General features: G+C 38.9%; 2 protein-coding genes across 2 annotated transcripts; both read right to left on the bottom strand.

The window, feature by feature from the left end:
* Positions 1 to 431: 431 nt before the first annotated feature.
* LOC140772056 (histone-lysine N-methyltransferase ATXR3) lies at positions 432 to 13,835 on the bottom strand. Its single transcript, XM_073113941.1, has 21 exons — positions 13,638 to 13,835; positions 11,387 to 13,452; positions 10,913 to 10,969; positions 9,138 to 10,349; positions 8,337 to 8,713; positions 7,685 to 8,254; positions 7,484 to 7,584; positions 6,576 to 7,407; positions 6,285 to 6,488; positions 6,094 to 6,165; positions 4,539 to 4,649; positions 4,339 to 4,439; positions 3,376 to 3,475; positions 3,206 to 3,301; positions 2,801 to 2,968; positions 2,581 to 2,706; positions 2,433 to 2,486; positions 1,807 to 2,054; positions 1,621 to 1,729; positions 1,226 to 1,528; positions 432 to 856 (listed from the first exon to the last, which is right to left on the bottom strand). The coding sequence occupies exons 2-21, from the start codon at positions 13,311 to 13,313 to the stop codon at positions 680 to 682; spliced, it is 6,945 nt and encodes a 2,314-aa protein (XP_072970042.1). The 5' UTR covers positions 13,314 to 13,452; positions 13,638 to 13,835; the 3' UTR covers positions 432 to 679.
* A 1,370-nt stretch (positions 13,836 to 15,205) lies between these two features.
* LOC140772110 (organelle RRM domain-containing protein 2, mitochondrial-like) lies at positions 15,206 to 18,700 on the bottom strand. The gene is made up of 4 exons (XM_073114011.1): positions 18,511 to 18,700; positions 16,445 to 16,513; positions 16,264 to 16,370; positions 15,206 to 15,552 (listed from the first exon to the last, which is right to left on the bottom strand). Exons 1-4 carry the CDS (start codon positions 18,623 to 18,625, stop codon positions 15,439 to 15,441), a joined length of 405 nt encoding a protein of 134 aa, XP_072970112.1. The 5' UTR covers positions 18,626 to 18,700; the 3' UTR covers positions 15,206 to 15,438.
* Positions 18,701 to 18,964: the final 264 nt, after the last annotated feature.

The raw sequence follows: 18,964 nt of genomic DNA, 5'->3' as shown, positions 1-18,964 counted from the left end.
GAGTCAACCTACAGTCGGGTACCATAGATACTTGGCACACCCACCGAACTTTTGTATGGCAAATTGCAGTAGAGCAAGCAGCCGTTCTTTAGAGTGTATCTAGGTCCTCAGATGGATGCTTTGGCACCTTGCCACACTAGTCAAATACTGCAGGGCAAAACAAAACAATTAGGCCTACAGCAGTCCAGATCCATTTATCAGCATACCTGTGCTTGCCACAGAATAGTTTCCAGTTCTACCCTCAGAATCATCAAGACTCAAGTCTCTAACTCATTCATCCTTCCCTTCAATTCGGAAGGGTGGAAATGTCCGTCTATGCAGCATTACATTGTCTATCTGATCCAGAAGAATTCAATCTGTAGAATGACTATAGATAAAAAAAAAAAAAAAAAATCTATTTATAAACCATGGCCAAGACATTGCGCACCCGATAGATCAACCAGAGATTTATACAAATGGATCAGCATAAACAAGCACGAAGAAAAGATTCTGTGAAAATGCTACACTACATCAATGATCTACTGACTACCAGTAAATAATCAATACAATTACATGGATGGAGGAACTGTACATAGGGTGAAAATGCTGATCTGACATTAAAAACTGAAAATCCCGCGATTGAGAGGGGACAATGTGTGAAGGACACAAAGAATTAGGTCAATGATCAACCAAGCTTACGTTACCCATCCCACGAACCTTGGAATACATTCGGCCTGCTCTTGAGCCAATGCATCATTTCCTTGTCCAAGGGGCGCTTATTCAACACGGCGTCCAGCATCGGACTCCCAAAAAATTTTGGGCTGCTCTTGAAGGCCCATATCCGATCCTCTGGCCATGGCCTCTGTGGTTGTTTCTCCTGTCACAGCCATCAAGCAATTTCATTAGAAAGACAAATAAGCTGCAGAAAGGCCTTCTAATCCCAACCATTGGTGTTAAAATCATAAGTATAGAAGAATAAGTTACTAACGTATGCTGAGTACTTTCAAAATAGTAGAAAACAAGATAAAGAACTGACAGCCATCAGTATGGCTAAATGATCTCATCACAGGCTGCATTAGCAGACTAAGGTAAATAACAGCCAACTTGGATGATGAAGTAACAACTAGCTCTTAACCTGAGTTGAATCCACCCAGTTATTATGGCATTCCTAGTTACTTGAGCAGCAAAATACTTGCTAGCAATAAAACATGACATCTATGAAGCCTATCATTGAAATTCCACTTACCATGCGTAATAACATGAATCTCATGGTTCTTGAGCCATAGATGTTTTCACGTAATGGTTTCTGAGACTTTGCATAGAAGGAGGAAACAGTGGGCAATGACAAACAACCCTTTCTAGCTCTTGCCAATCTACTGTCAGGTTCTGCATTCGTCTGGCTATACCAGTAGATCAGCTGGCCTAAACAATAATTCTCACCATATGTCTTACAGTACTCCTGCAAGCCTGATCCCATCTTATCAGCATATTTGGGACCCAAGTCAAGAGGGCTAATGTAAACAGGGGGAGATTTTACTGTATTATACTCCTGCAAGCGTGATGTAATCAGTCAACGTGGCCAAATGGAAAAACACTTCCTTCAGCATAAAAAGTTGGGACACAATGAAAGTTCCGACTTACTTGGATCTTGAAAAAATATTTCGTGTAAGCGTACATGTGAATCAAGTCAGCAGCACCATCATGACGACACTTGCAAGTACAGGGAAGACTTCTTAACTCATCCCTTAGCCTGCAATACAAAAAAATAAGTAGAAAATTTCAAGATATAAGAAGTTTAGGGAAACATGTTTCAACATTATGCCTTACCATAACAAAGACTTCCGAAGTTCCCTCTCGAGATTCTCAGAACCTGATGGATCATGGACATGAATCTTGGACTTGAGGTCCTTAAGTAGATCTGCCTCCACATGAGGTGCCATGGAATGAAGAAGCTCCTCAACTAGTGAGCCCTCCCCCTTCCAAAGGACTGAAATTATGCCTTCAGCACTAAGTTTCTCTAAGGGAGGTGGTGCTTTCTTAGGGTCCCCAAAGACGCATCTCATAACGTATCTCACCTAAAGAATTGAATTCCAGTTAGACCAAAAATCATGACTCAGTTGTATACTATAGTAATGAATAGGTTTCTCTTTTCATATTCTTTGCAACAGATATGCGCAAGTTGCAGATGGAGACTGAGAAACCACATGTAATAACTCAAAGAGGTAATACTTCTTAGGTCTTGCGATAACAAAAGAATTGAAGGGCGTGAAAGAAATGGTCAAATGGAACATAAACACCTTAATATTCTCATCACATCAAAGAATGATTCTGGAAGCAGCATGTCAACCAAAGTAAGCACACTAAAAATATATTCCAACCACTTTTGAATTGATCCTTCTAACAAATGCTGTCTACAATAAAATTGCTGGTAAAGAAATAATAAGAACAAGCACCTTGTCAAGAGTAAGCGCCACATTTTGAAGCCTCGCATTAGAAACACCCTCAGCCTGACTCATTACCAAGAAAATTTTGCCAAATTGAGCAAGGTAATAAAAAAAATGTGTAAAGGAGAACATGAAAGAGATTGGCCTCAGCATATACCTGAATCTCAGCATCTTTTTTCTCAATGTCAATATCTATATCTGAAAAGAACTTTCTTTTCTCTTCCAAATTGTGCTTTAGAATCTCATCAGGAAGCTTTTTTCTCTCAAAGTCTATATACCTCACCTTTATTTAACATAAATTCATCAGGTTTCAAATAACAGACTATAACAATCTAAATTAACAAGTAAAATAGGAAAATTGCAGCAAAAGTAACTACCAAATGAGCCGAGTAAGCAATAAGCCAATCAGGCAATCCAGCAAGCAAACAAGTACCCAGGCCAGCTTTTCCCAAGTCAATGTAGTCTTGTCGTGAAACAGTATCCACTTCACAAGCCTCGAGCATTAGCTTATGACGATCTAGCAATCCATGGCACTCCTTCATTACCTGATGCATTCACACATGTAGATCTAAAAAATCATGTGCAAGTTCAACCAAACAGAAGTTATCAAATATCGAAAACTCTTCTTGACTATCCAAATCAAAATGAAGGAAATAAAACATAAATTTGTCAAGGTCCACATATTTAATTCTTACTAATAAAAAATTATCCTTGTCAATAAGAATTATTTTCTTTAGTGCAGTTTCAAATCACTAGTATAAGAATTGTTTCAACAATTTTACCTTCTGATAAGCCTCTTCACCACTCAAATTCAGATAGCTACCCCGGCATATTTGAGTACCACACAAACAGACTGATGCTTCATACTCTTCCTTACTCTGCAGTAAAAATAATCCAAAATTATACTATATCATTTTCAGTAAATTAGAAGATTCTCAAACAGTGTGCTTACCTCTGTCACAGAGTTATAATCGAAAGTGATTTCTTCACCATAAGCAATTGGTCGTACAGTATAAATTCCTATCTGGTATTGACCGTCCACAGCTGTAACTCTGTTATAAACAAATTAGAAGGTTTGTAAAAAATTAAGAGGGGTTATCATTCTCTACTAAGCAACAAATAAGTAACAGAAGAGGATAAATTTGTCATCATTTTGAAATGCTTAGTACATGGAATAGATTTGAAAACCTGATATTTCCTGCAAAGAGAGGTTGGAATTAAACTACATACTCGTCTTTATCTCATCAGGATAGAAGAAAGAGATGCCATGTAATAGATGTGTCTCTAAATCTATGAAACACTAGAATGTATTGAGAGCCTGAAGTATAGAATACAACTAGTCATAGTTACTCCCAAATGACTAGATGTGAGTCTTGTGACTACACCTTTGGGCAAGATCTGGACCAACTTGAAGCAAGGGTATAGTTGTAAAAATGAAAATACCACCCAAAAGAGTAACAAGAATAGATATACCTGATGGATATATCAAGAATAAGGAAGAAAGGTTAAAACTTTTGCATGAAGTTGAGACAGAATGTTGATCCAGATATAAAAGTTAGGTTCAACAATAAGACCTAACAAGCAAGAATCAGAAGTTATTGCAGAAATAACAAAGAAAAAGTACCGTAGAGGGCCAATCACAAAAATGGCCAAATAAAAGAAAAGAAAGTTCATAAGGATCCACCAAGTAGAAGACAAGTAACTAAAGGGAGTTGCACAAATCATAACAAACTAGACAACAACAATTTAGATAGAGCCAGAGGAAATATCAAAAGGTAAGCATACAAAAAGGGAAAAGAAGTGGATGTTTGAAGCTCCAAATTGTGCTCATCTGTATGTCACTTATCAATCAAGTACTACTATCACACTAGCTAAACAACCAAATATAAGTATGCTCAGACGTGATAGAGCTTACTTTGCTTCACAATTAGGCCTACAAGAGTGACAAATTCTACTTGCATAGTTTGCCTTGTGCATGGCATCAACAACAACCAAGTCATATCCATCTTGATCACCCTGCCAATTTTGAGATCAAATATCAGCAAAACTGCAACAGAAACTGGGGGGTTAATACCATCTTAAGCTGGTAATCCTTTTCTGATTAAGGGAAAACACCTTTGGCCTTTCTAGATAAATATTGTAAAATTCAGGTGCCGGATCTTGACTATTCTTTTGCAAAGACCTAATTCCATCTTGCTTCTCAAACCATTTCCAAGCAGGATATACCTGCAAATAATACAAAGCAATATCCAATTAGTACTACTTGGAAAACTAAGATTCAAAGTTATAGAGACAACCAATGCCAGCTAAGTACAAAGTTGGTGCAAAAAGCTAAAAATAGAGCTTAATGAGAATTGAATTGTGAATGATCACATGTAAAAGTGCAGAAAGGGATCATTTATTAAATACTAACCAAGTATGCATTTCAAATTCTCAATTGCAGCAGAAAGGAATCACTTACTAACCAATTATTGCAGACTAAAGAAAATCTAAACAGGATCGTGGACATGTATCATGCTGCAAAAGTGCAAAGTACACAACTGCAATGCCATAATAATAAATGTTAACCAAGCTCTCTATCTAATATACAATCTTCCAAACAGAAAGGAAGAAAGGCAGATCTATGAATGAATTAAGGATTCGGTCCTAGTAAGTCTAAGCTTGTAGCCCCTAATACAGAACTCTGTTAACCTAGTCAAGTTAATTGGACAAACCAAGATCTCAACTCATCAATAGTGGACTCAGTTTATGCCATCCTGAATGAATATCGTTAAGTATAATCTACAAGGTATCCAAAGGCCCACATACACAATTTACTTCCACTAAAAAAACTTACCAACTTTACACTGAAAACATTTGAAATACTTCAATGCACAAAGACTCCCCAGTGCAGGTTGTGATGAAGGCAAACCGAATTCCCACTACTGGAGAAGGCTGTTTCTTGACTCAAATCCATGCAACATGGCAAATATTTACCAGTTTCCAGTTTCAAGGATAGACGGTTAGAACAAATTCACTTTAACGTCTATGTGCCTGCCTTAGAATATAACTAGGCTCCGCTTATGTCCTATCTATATAACCACCTTAGCATATTGAATCATATGTTACACTGTAGATTGACTTTGAAATTCAAAATTATTATACATGCTGATGAATCAGTGGATTCTACTAGCTTATTACAGTTCTTAACAAGAATACACTATTATATTGATTACATTGTATGTATTAATTTTAACTTCTTCTCTAACTAATAGTTGTTTTATTTATTTATAATTTTTACCATCTTGAATTTTGAGCGCTGCCTAGTGCCTAAACGCCACACGATCCCTTATCCATCCATCAACCATCTGGTCTTTCATAACCTTGAAAGGATAACAGAAAATCTAGAACCTTTCCTTTAATAAAGTCAATCAAAGCAAAATTAAAAGAAAAAAAAAGTCAAATTTTCACAGATTGTTGCTCTAAAGAATTACTATGCCATCCCATCCTATTAAGATTATATACTTTTTAAGGATGCAACAGCAAACAGTGATCTTATAAACCTTGTGTGTTAAAGTATGAACTTATGGATATAAGTTTCCAGCAAACAGAAGATTAACATAACTTTTCTTGCGTTATAGTGTAAAATATGCAACAAGAATCACAACAATAAGCAGTGAAATATGCCCACCTCTCCCAAGAACTCTACAACAAAATCGTCTAGACCAAACCCTTCCTCTTTATTGCAAACAACTCCAAGACCCTGGCAGTATGTGGAAGATGAGAAGTCAATACAAGTCGATACACTTGAGGTTGAACAAGAGCATCATCAAACAGAACTTTTTTATGTAGAGCTTACAGAAATTTTTATGTAGAGCTTACCTTTCTGTAAGCAACATAATTATCATCTGAACGATTTCTCATAGCTTTCAGGATTGCCTGGCACATCTTCACAATGCGCGAGTCACTAATCTCCTCTGCGGCCTTTTGGGTTTCTTCAATAACAGGTTGTAAAGGATAAACCATTGGGGTATTTCCAGTGCCAGTAAAATGCCTGACTTGCTTATTCAAGGTGCTCAGAAGAAACTGTCAGAAAAAACATCAAGTAAGTCTCCGATGCAGCAGTCAAACACATAACTTACAAAAGAAAAGATAACAATTTTGTCAGCATACCTCTTCAATAAAATTTTGTTTATCTTCAATAGTCCAATCAGGATCCTCAGGCATAGAGTCAAGTATAAGGTTATGCGTATAAGGATCTATGCCATAAACTTCTTGCTCCAGGACTTCAGCGCCAAGCATTTTTCTAGGTTTGTATTCCTTAACCTCAGGGATGTCCATATCCTCCGTACCACTTTTCTGGGCAAGCATTTTTTCAGAGTAATCATCAGGTAAAGCAACCCGCATCTTCCGCTGAACTTCCTCCTTATCTGCTATAATAAGGTATTCGTCAATTACTTCATATTTTCTAGTAATTGGAGGAACAAGACTTGCTTTTGTCATGCGAGCACCCCATTCACGGTCATCACTCATAGAATCTATAGAGTCATCTATCTTCATAGTACAAACTCCTTTTATGTCCCATAAACTGGAATTTACATCCGAGTCACTCTCAGTGTCTGATTCAGTACTCTCACCCTCACCTCTATCATCTTCAGAGAACCCATCAGAAGTTTCACTTTCTGAGTCAATATTCCTTTTCTTCAATTTAGAGAGACTTCTCTTAATTTCTTTGTCAAATGCATGGGATTTATAATCTGCCTCACCATTGGCAAAGTTTGTAATGCTATTCCTATTCATTCCCTTCTTTTCACTCATGGCTTTGGTTTGCTTCCTTTTGTATTTGGAGTCTGAAAAATATTGACCCGTATAAGGGCTGTCTTTGGATGACTTAGAATATTCATCTCGCCCATTAATGAACCTTGGGTTCTCCAATCTCTTCGCCAGTTGGATGAATGACATGATAATTTGCTTCATATCTCCAGTTTCACCCTGATTCTTGGCTCTGCAATAATATTCACATTAGGAACAGACAATAAGAAAATCCTTTAGCATCAAAAAAGTCAACCAATAGGTCTTACTTTAGTGCATCCCGGCACATACGACTAATGTCATCCTTTATTGAACTCAACCCACGATGTACGTAATAACCACTTCTAATCCTATCTTCAATTTTTGCAACCTGTAAAAGAAAATAGAAATAAATAGAGGCAGACTGGAAAGCCATGCATTAGTAGAAACATGATACTTTCTACAACAAAAGGAAATGGCTAAGAAAGTACTTTGGGTATGAAAAAGTCAAATCTGTTCCCCTTCATAATGTCCTTCAAACTACTAGCAACAAAGTCTTCAATCTTTCTGTATCCATTCTCAGACTTCCTTTGCAACCACTGCCTCATTTGTGCATCCCTTGACAGAACACCTGAGGACTTTCTAGCATCAAGCAGCTTTGATCGTTTGTAGAAGCCCTGTCGGAATGGTAGGCTTGACGAATCCTTTCTATCAAGAAAACCAGGCTCATAATCAAAATCTCCCATCTCATCAGAATCATCTAGCTGATAGCCCAAGCCCTTAGATTTTTTGGACGTAGAGTAGCCCTTCTCAGTTATCTGCTTAAGGCTCCTTATTTTTGAATAGGATTCCTCATACCGTTTCACACTGCTTGACCCAAAGTTCTTAACCCATTTCACATGCTGAAATTTGTCTTTTAAATCCACAAACTGACTGCAATTTCTAATGTCTATATAAGAAATACATGGAAATATCTGGAGAATCTCTTCGAGAGTGCTAGCACTAACATTACAGCAACCTGTTAAGACAAGAGAAGTTATCTTCTTCTTGTCATAACCATCCTGCAAAACCAATTGACAGAAGCTACATAAGTCAACAGATACTTGAAAGTAACACTTAGACGCAGGAGAGAAAATAGCATACCATAATACTCCGAAAATTTTTATCAGTACATTTAGGACCAGCAGAAGACAAATCAACAAGATGGGATACACTTTTGTAAAACTTGGCTGCTGTATTCCAACGTTTGCAAGTAGCAGCAGAGGAAAGAAGTGATTTCACATCAGTCCTCAGAAAATGGAATACCCTTGCTAATATATGACCATTAAGCAGACCCCACCCCTCATTCTCATTTTCACAGCTTGTATGACTATCTTCAGAAAAGATAACCTCACCACATATATCTTCAAAAGAACAATTGTTCTTCTGAATATTAAGTAAATCCTCCTCCATTTCAGAGTCTCCATCACTTTCATCAGCCAACAAACGTGCTCTTTTTGCAGAACGAGGTACACCATCTTCTGCATAAAGATAAAGAAATAAATATATGAGAAGCAAGTGAAGAAAAGAAGAATATATGGGCACAGTACACCAATCACTCATAAGAAGCATCTAAATGACAATTCATCAAGAGAAATGGTTCATATATGATCAAGGTCCACCTAGGACCAAAACAGAGAAGTGGTTCAACATGAATGCAATAGGTACAATTAAGACATACACACTGTTTCCAATATGCACCACATTTAGGCATAGCAAAAATTAAAACCTAAAGAACTACTGAATAGAGGTCTGTTCTCCAGACAAATGCTATTACGGTTCTAAAAGCCAGAAGCAGAAACATGTCCTGACTCCTCATTCATGCCTGGCTAATAGCAAAACAGAGTGAAAGAGAAGAAAGAAATGGAAAGAGCATTCCAAGACTAGAGGAAGAAGATAACACACCTGATCTCCAAAAATTATTCCCTGACAAATCATGAGATAGAACAACAGAACTCTTTGTGATAGACGAATTAAATGGGAAGTGTGTTTCCATTTCCTTCTTTGGCTGCTTCTCCGTAATCCATGGATCTAAGACTTCATTTATAGCTGCGGCAAATTCCCTGTTCTTGTATGACTTCATGACAAGTTCATGCAGCTTACCACGTGCATAACCAATAAATTGAGGGTGCAAGCTGTGAAATGAATTAGAAGCACAGCTGTTATCCTTGCACGATGCATGTGACTGTATTAGAGAAGAATTGGAAGTTGGCACTCTATTTTCACCCTTCGTCTGACTAACTTCAGAAGACTTTATATCACTGGCAACTGGAAGCCATGTATTATCAACCTTCCGGAAAACACTGCTTTGCTCCAGGATAGTACCTTTCGCGACCAGTTCCTGTAACTCCGAAAACGATGATGGACCATGTTCATAACCAGCACCATCCAGGTAGTACCAATCACCTAGATTTACAGACAACTCATCAACAGTACAAACATGATCACTGGGGACATTTAGCACATTTCTTAACTTTTGTAGTTCATCTTCATGATGCTTCCCAGAGCGATATGAACCTTCATAAATAGAACTTCTATCACTGCTCATTGAGTGCGACCTCGAGGATCTCGAAGGGTGTCGGTCGCTGCTTCTGACTTTCACACGAGACTCAGAAGATGTATGGTCCTTGACCACACACGCGTTTATCCTAATGACAGGAAGTATTGTTCCCTTTACTCCCCTAGGAGTCAACTGCTTGATTTGGCCTGATCTATCAGAAACCACAGCTTTGCTCAGGTCACTACTGCTCTCATTATTTTCTTCTAAAGATGAGAAAGCCCATAGTGGCAGATCAAGCTTCTTAATGCGTGAAGGATAGTATAGATCATCCTTTCTGTGCCAACGGGGATCCTCATGGCTACTTGTGGGCATCTGACAAAGAGGGAAGCCTTCATTAAGGACAAGCTTTCTTCTGTAAGATCTATCTTGACTAACTTCATCATTTCTCTTCCAGTCACCACCTCTGCAAGACCATCTGCCAGAAAACCAATCACTAGAACCACCACAGGGAATGACTTCACCATTTTCTCTTAACAAGCATTCAGAACCTCTAGGCATTCCTTCATCCCTCGAATGCCGTGTGAACTCATGATGGCGCTCTTGGAATCTTGTGAAACCTGTCAATCAGGCACAACAAAATCTCAGGACACTAACAAGTAATAACATGTCGTCAGAAAAGGAATGGAGAAGAGAAGAAATTATAAGAAGAATGAAGTTTCTCTTCCGGTCGTGATGATAGTAGTCATGGTTGGGTGGGTTATCTGTCTATGTAGTAAAGCTAGCATTTCCTACAAATTTCAGATCTTTTCTTATCATAAATTTACTCGTTGGTCACTTTCATTTTTCAAGTCAATTATAGATAATATAAGAGAACACAACGTCATCTACTGTGAATTTTCTTCTTTCAACCAAGAAAAAAGAAGCATATTTATCTTTGAAAAAATATTATAATATTTTGGACCACCAAAGAAACTGGCAAGTACTGCCACTACTACAGACTAAAATTACATGAAAACCCAAATATCTAGATAAAACATAATTAATCTCGATGACAGAGTCAAAAACATAAGTGAATTCAACACAATAGTCAGGATAAAGGTGTATGCATCTCAAAAGCAAAGCGGGCAATAAAAAGATTTTGGAAATAAAAGAAGAGAACAAAAATCACTTAACAGCATACCTTCATATCGATTCCAATTCTCCCAATCTGCAGGCTCAAATGTCGTATTCAATGCTTCTGCGATTCCAGAAATAGCCAAAACAAAAGGAAAGAACACAGTCAGGACAAAATAGATTAAAACCAAAGCCAAAGAAAGGTGAGTGAGCCTGTCTGTTAATGGGCCTTAATTGGGCTTCGACTGGCTTGGGCTGGGAACTAACTGGGCCTTCACGACTTTATGGAGAAAAAAGCCCAAACCCAGTAAATCAACAGAGCTACTACGTGCAGGTAAATAAGGTCTTAAAGATATAAGAAATTTAGTAGATTAGTTTGCAAAGAAAGAAAAAGAGAAAACAGCCCCAGAAGACAAGGACCAAGGTGGGGGCCTTCATTCAGGACCCATACAAATACTGGAAACAATAAGTTCAAACCCGACCCATTAAGATCACCCCTAAATCAATGTGACATTTGCATTAGAAGAAAAGTAATGATTACCTCCAATAGTCTCAAGCTCCTTTCCACTTACAATAGTATAACCATCCATTAAAGCATCAACCCTCTTGTCAATATGAAAATCTGCGATGGTATCTGGTGTAACTGAAGCATCTTCCATTTGCGACTCCTGCTGATCAAATGTCGAAGTAGATACTTCCTTGAAAGGATCTCCTGGTTCAACTAACAAATTCCCTGGTGCTTCTGGCGGACTTACCATTTGAGTCACCACATCTGAGACGACAGAGAGCATGTTTGAGTGCACTAAGGGAGATGCTGCCTTTTCAACAGTTACCCAGCGATCACTCTCGGCATGCTTTATCAGATGATCAGTTTGAAGCAGACCTTCATCCATGAGCCTTCTGAGGTCAACTAATCTGGAAGGTCCCTGCTCTACACCAAAATGATCAAGGTAAGACCATTTCCCAGCATTGGATTCAGATGCCACACCAGCATGAGGTGGAGTGTCACAAATATCCATATCTTCTTCCATTGATGGTTGCTCATCAGCGGCGGTGCTTTGAGTCAGCAGTGGAGGAGGGGGAGGAGGGAGGACAGGAGGGGGAGGGGGAGGTGGTAGTGGAGGGGGAGGGGGAGGGGAAGGTTCATTTAACTGACTGCTTATGTTCTGCAACATCTTCTCCTTATTGCTTCTATCATCACTAGTTCTGCTACTACTGCTCTTAATTGATTGCTTGAGAGAGCTGTCCTTCAGGGAATCTTTATCACTATAGTCCCTGCGCCCTGCTCTCTCCTCATACCTACTGATTTGCTGCTTCTCGCCTTCTTTACTCTTCCTACTTGATTCTCGGTTGTCAATGGTATGTCCGCGATCATGCGGAGATCGTTCATGATGTCCTGAAGTCCTATCTCTGTCTTCATGATGCCGAGATCGCTGGCATGGGGACCTGCCGGAGTGATTTGGAGTACGATCCCTATGATTTGAATGATGAGTCCTGTCTCTAGGAGACCATTCAATGTAGCATGGGCTTCGATCCCTGTGATCGTGGTGGTGAGAACGCTCACGCTCATGCGGGGATCGTTCAGTATGTCCTCGCCTTCGGCCTTGCCTATCAGAGCCTCGGGATGGTAAGGATGACTCCTGATACCTACAAGAGCTATTCCTGCCAGTAGTCGAAGCCCTTGTTGATGAAGAGGATGCGTTTTTATAGGACCTTTCTGGATACGTGGAACGATTACTCTCTTCTGACTTCCTGTGGCTCTTCGACCCCAACTGATCGCCAGGCTCCGCATGGTGCTTGTGATTGCTGTTTTTGGATTCCGCAGAAGGCCATTTTGACCAACCTCCACCATTATGCTCCCTGTCGCCACTCTTTCCATTGCTGCTTTCATGCTTAATCTCAGCCAGCCCCTCTTCAGGAATCTGCAAGCATTTCTTCACCTCCTTCTCCCGGGCAGTATGATCCCAGTTCAACGAGGAAGAAGACCTCTTCCTGTAATCATTGTCATTGCAACCTCCATCTTTTCTCTGATGATTAACGTCTGGAGAATGCTCCCGCTCTCGTTCTTTCTCTTCCTTCCCCAATTCCACATTCCGCCTTCTGCTCAACCCGAATTCAGACTTTGCTGAATCCCCCTTCTGGACGTCGTCTTTTCTCCATCTCCTCGGAATGAATTCTCCAGCCTCCACTTCACTCTTCCTCCATTTCTTCTGGACCACTTCCCCCTTCTCCAACTCCCCATTTCGCTCGTGCACTTCTCCATCCTCCAACTTACCCCGGCGGTGCCTCTCAGGCACGAACTCGCCTATCTCCAACTCCGTCCGCCGCACCTGAACACCGTCCAATTTCCTATCTTTCTCGGACTCCCTCCGTCGATCGGCGTCCTCGCCCTTCCTCATCTGCTTAAAGGGCTTCAAAGCCGACTCCGGAATCGGCAAGGGGGCGCACGCGACTCCTCCATCTCCCATGGAACTCCACCGGAAACCCTAGGAGATGAATTGGGCCCCAAGACCCAGCACCGGCGAACCCAAAAACCCTAGCTTTCCGTTACACCGGGGCTCTCCACGCTCATCCTAACCTCAGCTCCAAGAACATCAAGCCCTAATTCTTCACACAGTCAAGGCAAAGACGGGGTTTTTATCAGCACCCAAATCAAATCAGAATCCGGAATCACACACAATGCGAGGAATCCAACCGAGAAGCAGCAAAAACTCAATAAAACCGATTAAAACCAAGAATTCTAATCGGAAGCGAAGGATGGGTAACGACAGCAAGTTTTGGTGAGGGCTCACCGGGCCGGAGATCGAGGAATTGGATGCGTCGATCACGAGATCTACGGTGGAAGGAGCCTGACAGCTGGGATAAGAGCTCTATTCGCGCCTCTATCCTATTCCCCGGCCTCTACTCACGAGCTATCCTCGCCGTTATCTTGTTCGCCTCTTCGCGCTCTTCTCTTTCTCGCTCGCTTTGGGGAGAAGACGGGGGGTGGGGGTGGGGGTGGGGGGATGCTAATGAAACCTTAATAAAATGTTTCGTTTTTTTCTTTTCCTTTTTCCTATTTGGAGCTCTCCTGGGTTACCGTCGAGGGAGATATGAGGCGGTAACTGTACCGTATGCGGTACGACTACATCATAGACCACAGCTCTCTCGAGTCTGGTCTTCCTTACGGATTATTGGGCCTTCTGGGCTTCGGCCCATTATTGCATCCCAGATATAAATGAAAATGGACCGAATATATCTGCTATATATCCGTATCCGAATTCATATCTTTATCCACGTATTTATATCCGTATAGTATAGTGATAAAAATTATATTTGTATCTATATTTTTTCTTCGATTTGAGTCCGAATGTTAAATAATATAAATGTTGATTTGAATATTTTATGTATCTGTATATATACTTTCTAGATATGGATACAAATTTAGATAGAACCTGGATCCGGAACTGAATTAACTCAGATTTTACTCCTAATCCCAACTTAAGTTTTACTTAGAATAGTTACACTGGACCTTGGACCTGAATTATTTCATATTTTGATAAAAACTATCTAATATCTATATCTCTCCCCTTATGAGAGGTAGACAAAAATATTAAATGACAAATTTATACTCTACTTCCCATAGAAATTGGATGATGGGAGTATATGAAAACAGTTAATAGCTCAAAATCATTGTGTTATTGTTCCTTTTATTGATCCAATTTTACATTAAAACTCAAAATTATTTGCCAGATGATTCCATTTTATAGTCAAATTAGCAAAATATGAACCAGAATACATGTACTTCACAAACTAGGCCTAATTTTCTTTCTTTATGTATAATTTGTAAAAAAAATTTGTTGAGAAAATGCATAATTTGTAAATCTTGCATAAGCAATGTATACATTTATCTTATTGTGCATAATGCGTTTATTTTTGAAAACAAAATCACAATAATCATGAGTTTAATTATGCAGAAAAGTGTATTATGATAGATGAATAGAGTACAAAAGTATAGCCTAATCATGAATTAAAAAGGTTTCTGAGTTTAATAATATCTTCAATCTTTTCTTATCTTAGTATGCTCTTCTCTTCTTCAAATATAATGGACAGTGATTCAATGAATTATATGGTTCACTTGTAGGAATGTTACAATAATCAAGCCACTTGAGTCTAGTCAATATAGAATCACATCGATTTTAAATAAGCTGACCTTAGGTCAATCTTCTTAGACTCAACCAAGTTTCAAACAAATGTCAATTAGCAAGAACCATACCATGGCATTGGATCACAGGCACCAAGCTGCAACATTATTCAAAGGTTCTATTTCACAGAGGAGCATCTCTGAGATTAAAAGATAACAACCACATGATCCAGACACTGAAATGTCCATATTATGCTTTAAATAGTTCATATTTAGATGACATATTCTTATAAATGAAACATTTGTCAGTCCATATAGTCACAGACAGATTATAATCATCCTGAGAAGAATATAAGTGGCACACACAGCTAAAGCAATTAGTGAACAGAAGGTGAACAACAAAAGAGTTGTTTCCAAATTTAATCTGTAACACCGATGAAAAATTGTGAATCTGAAGGGCATTTTGACTTCTACTGAGACCAAGACTGTGATTCCCATGATTGCGGCGCCGGTGAAGGTGTCTCTTGCTGGGGTGGTGGTCTGGGCCTAGCATACTCAGCGAAGATAACCCACCCATCAAGAAACTGCATGCAGAGCAGCGAGATATTAGATGAAAAATGGAGGAAAAAAAATCCTCACAGGACGGCAATTCGAACATTTGCTACATGTCCAGTTCCCTGGAATGGCAGGCCACTTATTATGATGCATATGGAAATATATACATATTCTTCCAGGTCAGAAAATTTTAAATGAAACTAATCACTTAAGCATCATTGTAGACAACCAAGCATTCCCTGGAACAAAAATTTTCAATATGCATATTGATTTGCCACTATAAACAGTAACAAAGGCTGAAATGTCAACCAGCTGTTTGGGCAATTGAATAATGTTCTGAGAACTCAAAACAAACATAGGTTAACCTTTTTCACCCAAGTACTTAATAATGAGTGTAAAGGATTATAACCACCACTGTAGCAATTGGATCTTCCAAATTAATTTGAGGTTTAGAATGCCAAACTAATATTGCTATCAAAATCCTATACCCTGATAAGTTATTTTCTAACACCATCATCAAATATTCAATCATCATACTAGCAACACACAATAATTTTTTGCAGCCTCATCATAGTCAAATACAGAAGCTTTTATGCATTATAATGCAGATTGTGTTTTGTTTGGACCATATCTCATGCTCTGAAGGGCATATATCAAACCACTGATGTTTAATGAAGCAAATCTTCCACCCTAAAAGGTCTGAAATTATAGTTGAATCAAGGAAAAGCAAAATAACTAACCTTGCCATCCATGCCTTCTATGCCTTTTGCTGCTTCTTCCACCGTAGCATACCTCACAAAACCAAAACCCTTGGAATAACCGGAAACACGATCCGTCACCACTCTAGCTGTATCATGGAGATCAACTGAATTATCATCTTGCAAATGTTATAGTTAAGGAAGCTTTTAGAGCTGAACATACCATGCATAACTTGCCCAAACTGTTCAAAAGCTTTTCTAAGTCCCTCCGTCGTAGTGCGCTTGCTTAACCCTGCAAACAATTCTTATATTAGTATACAATCAAATAATGCAGAGTAGGTGGTTATTAATAACTTACTACCATGGCATACAACAAAGACCAAGAAAACTAAAAGGAAATGTAAATCCCCACAATTACTGCCATTCAAGGCTTTGTTTGGTGGCAGCTCAATCCGTCTTATCTCAGTAACATGCCAATACAACCATCAATCAAATACTAAGCCACTTTAAGCTCAATCTGTCATATTAAGTTCAACCCATTATATGTGGTTGTTAATCGTGATGCAATCATCACTAAGGAGCAGAATGAACAGAATTTCCAGTTTAGAGTCTTTAGAAAACCCTCATATGGCTTTATACTGGTGATCTGCTGTACTGGACCTACTAACTGACACTACAGATATCAAAACTCTTAGCAGCAAGCTGCATTTACTCCTAACACTTGTTATTCTCGCCTTTGCAAGAGACTAGTGCCTAAATTATCTCCAAACTGTATCGGCAAAACAAAGGGCTTTCTTTAAGGTAAAGCCAATACTCTTGCACTCAAAACATTATGTAGAGTTCCAAAAACTATGGAGCTTCCAAATACTAGATCTATCTTGCATCTACTTATTAAAAAAGTGCGGAAATTGCATTTAAATTGGAAATTTTTAGCCAATGCATCTATGTTCCCCAAACTTAGCCAATTCACATGCAAATATAATATCATCACTAGATTTGGAATCTACTACTTTGGAATTCCAAATTCCAGAGTTTTTAAACAATACTCTAGTATATTAGACTTGCCAAACAGACCCAATCCAGATCCCTTTAACTTTAGCCTGTCTAATTACACAATATCTGGCTTAGCTAGTTTGGATTCTCAAATAAACAAGATGCATTTGTGCATGCTCCCTGTATTTGCAACGTCCATTTTTGTCTGACTGATTCCTAGACAAAACATCTTGAAGAAAGTTATAGTTTGGTATTTAGACATATTAGCAGATCCTAGACTGATTCCTAGACAAAACATCTTAAAGAAAGTTATAGTTTGGTATTTAGACATATTAGCAGATCCTACATAAAAAAATACAAAGATAGTATTTGAAAGCACCATCATCAGCTTTGACCCAGGTGGATCTACCCAAGAAGAAACTAATTTCTGCCTCTATCTAATAAATACATGTATATAATATATGTACACAGCTACGTATACATGTTTTAAAAGACTGTAAGGAATAGATGAATGGACAAGAGGTAACTCCTAGGTCTAGGTGCGTGCCTAGGCACGTCCAGGGATCCAAAAATAAACATCTAAAAGAATAATTGTCAAAAGAAAAAGTTAAATACATTATTATATAGTCAATAAAATAGCCACAGTAAGCATTAGGATTCACAAATATTTAGGGAAAAAATAAAAATCTACAATGATCTTGACTATCAGGTCAACCGATAAAAGATACTAAGATGTATAAGCACAGACGCACAGTCCATCTAAGGCAGTTGCTTAGGAGTTATAAACATTGCCACACATATGCATATGCATACACATTTACGACTGAATAATCTCCATAAAATTAATTAGAACATGTATCATGATCTCAAATGGATACTTATGCAAAACTATATCGATCATTGATTCCATATGGATACCACCAGTTTAAGAGCACCTTCATGGGTGGTCTACTTCCAGAATAAAATCTAAATGAAGATATAAAAAAGGTAACTGTTTCTGAAACCAAGAGAACTTTCGATCCTAAATGCTATAACTAACAAAAACTCACAACACGGAAGATTTTTCCTCACATAATTAAACATGGGCAAGTAGGGAAATGTTTACATCAATCAGCAACAACATCCGCACTCCAAATCACTACAAAACTCGATTTTTTATCCACACTAAGGAAAGGCCGTCCTCAAAGATGCAAACTTTAAGGTTAAATATCAGACTATGAGTTCAAATAAGAAGAACCCATGTCACAGAAACCCAAAAATATGACAAAATAAATTCCAACAAAGGAGAAGCCTCGCCTGAGACGAAGAGGTTTGGTGATGGGTCCGCCTTGGGAGCGGCGGCTGCAACCGGCGGAGGAGTGAAGGCAGAGATGGAGAACAGTCGCCGGAATCCTGACCTCACCGCCGCCATATCGATCTCGCCCTTCTCCTTTCTATTTTCTTCTCTCGCGCTCAAGTGTAAGGAGACGGGAATACTCTCGAAGACTTCTGCTTGTTTCTTTATACTACGGCTTGGAGGCGATTGGATTTTTACTTCGCATGTGTGAATTACTATAATGCCCCCCATGTAAGCTCTTCGCTAGTAGGGTTTAACGGCCAAATGACGAACTACCCCAGCATCCTGCAAGAAAATGCCCTTAGCGGGTCGGATGCAACTGGATACAGTCGAATCCGAATACAAAGCAAGAGACTGAGAGGGAAATAATTGCGAGAAGGACTGCGTTATATCGAGTTTCAGATATCGGGTTTC

The sequence above is a fragment of the Typha angustifolia genome, chromosome 12 (genome assembly GCF_048772165.1).
Source record: "Typha angustifolia cultivar Huaian chromosome 12, ASM4877216v1, whole genome shotgun sequence".
In the NCBI taxonomy this organism is placed as follows: Eukaryota; Viridiplantae; Streptophyta; class Magnoliopsida; order Poales; family Typhaceae; genus Typha; species Typha angustifolia.
The sequence above is the reverse complement of the archived record's forward strand: the minus strand, read 5'-3'. Positions and strand labels throughout refer to the sequence as shown.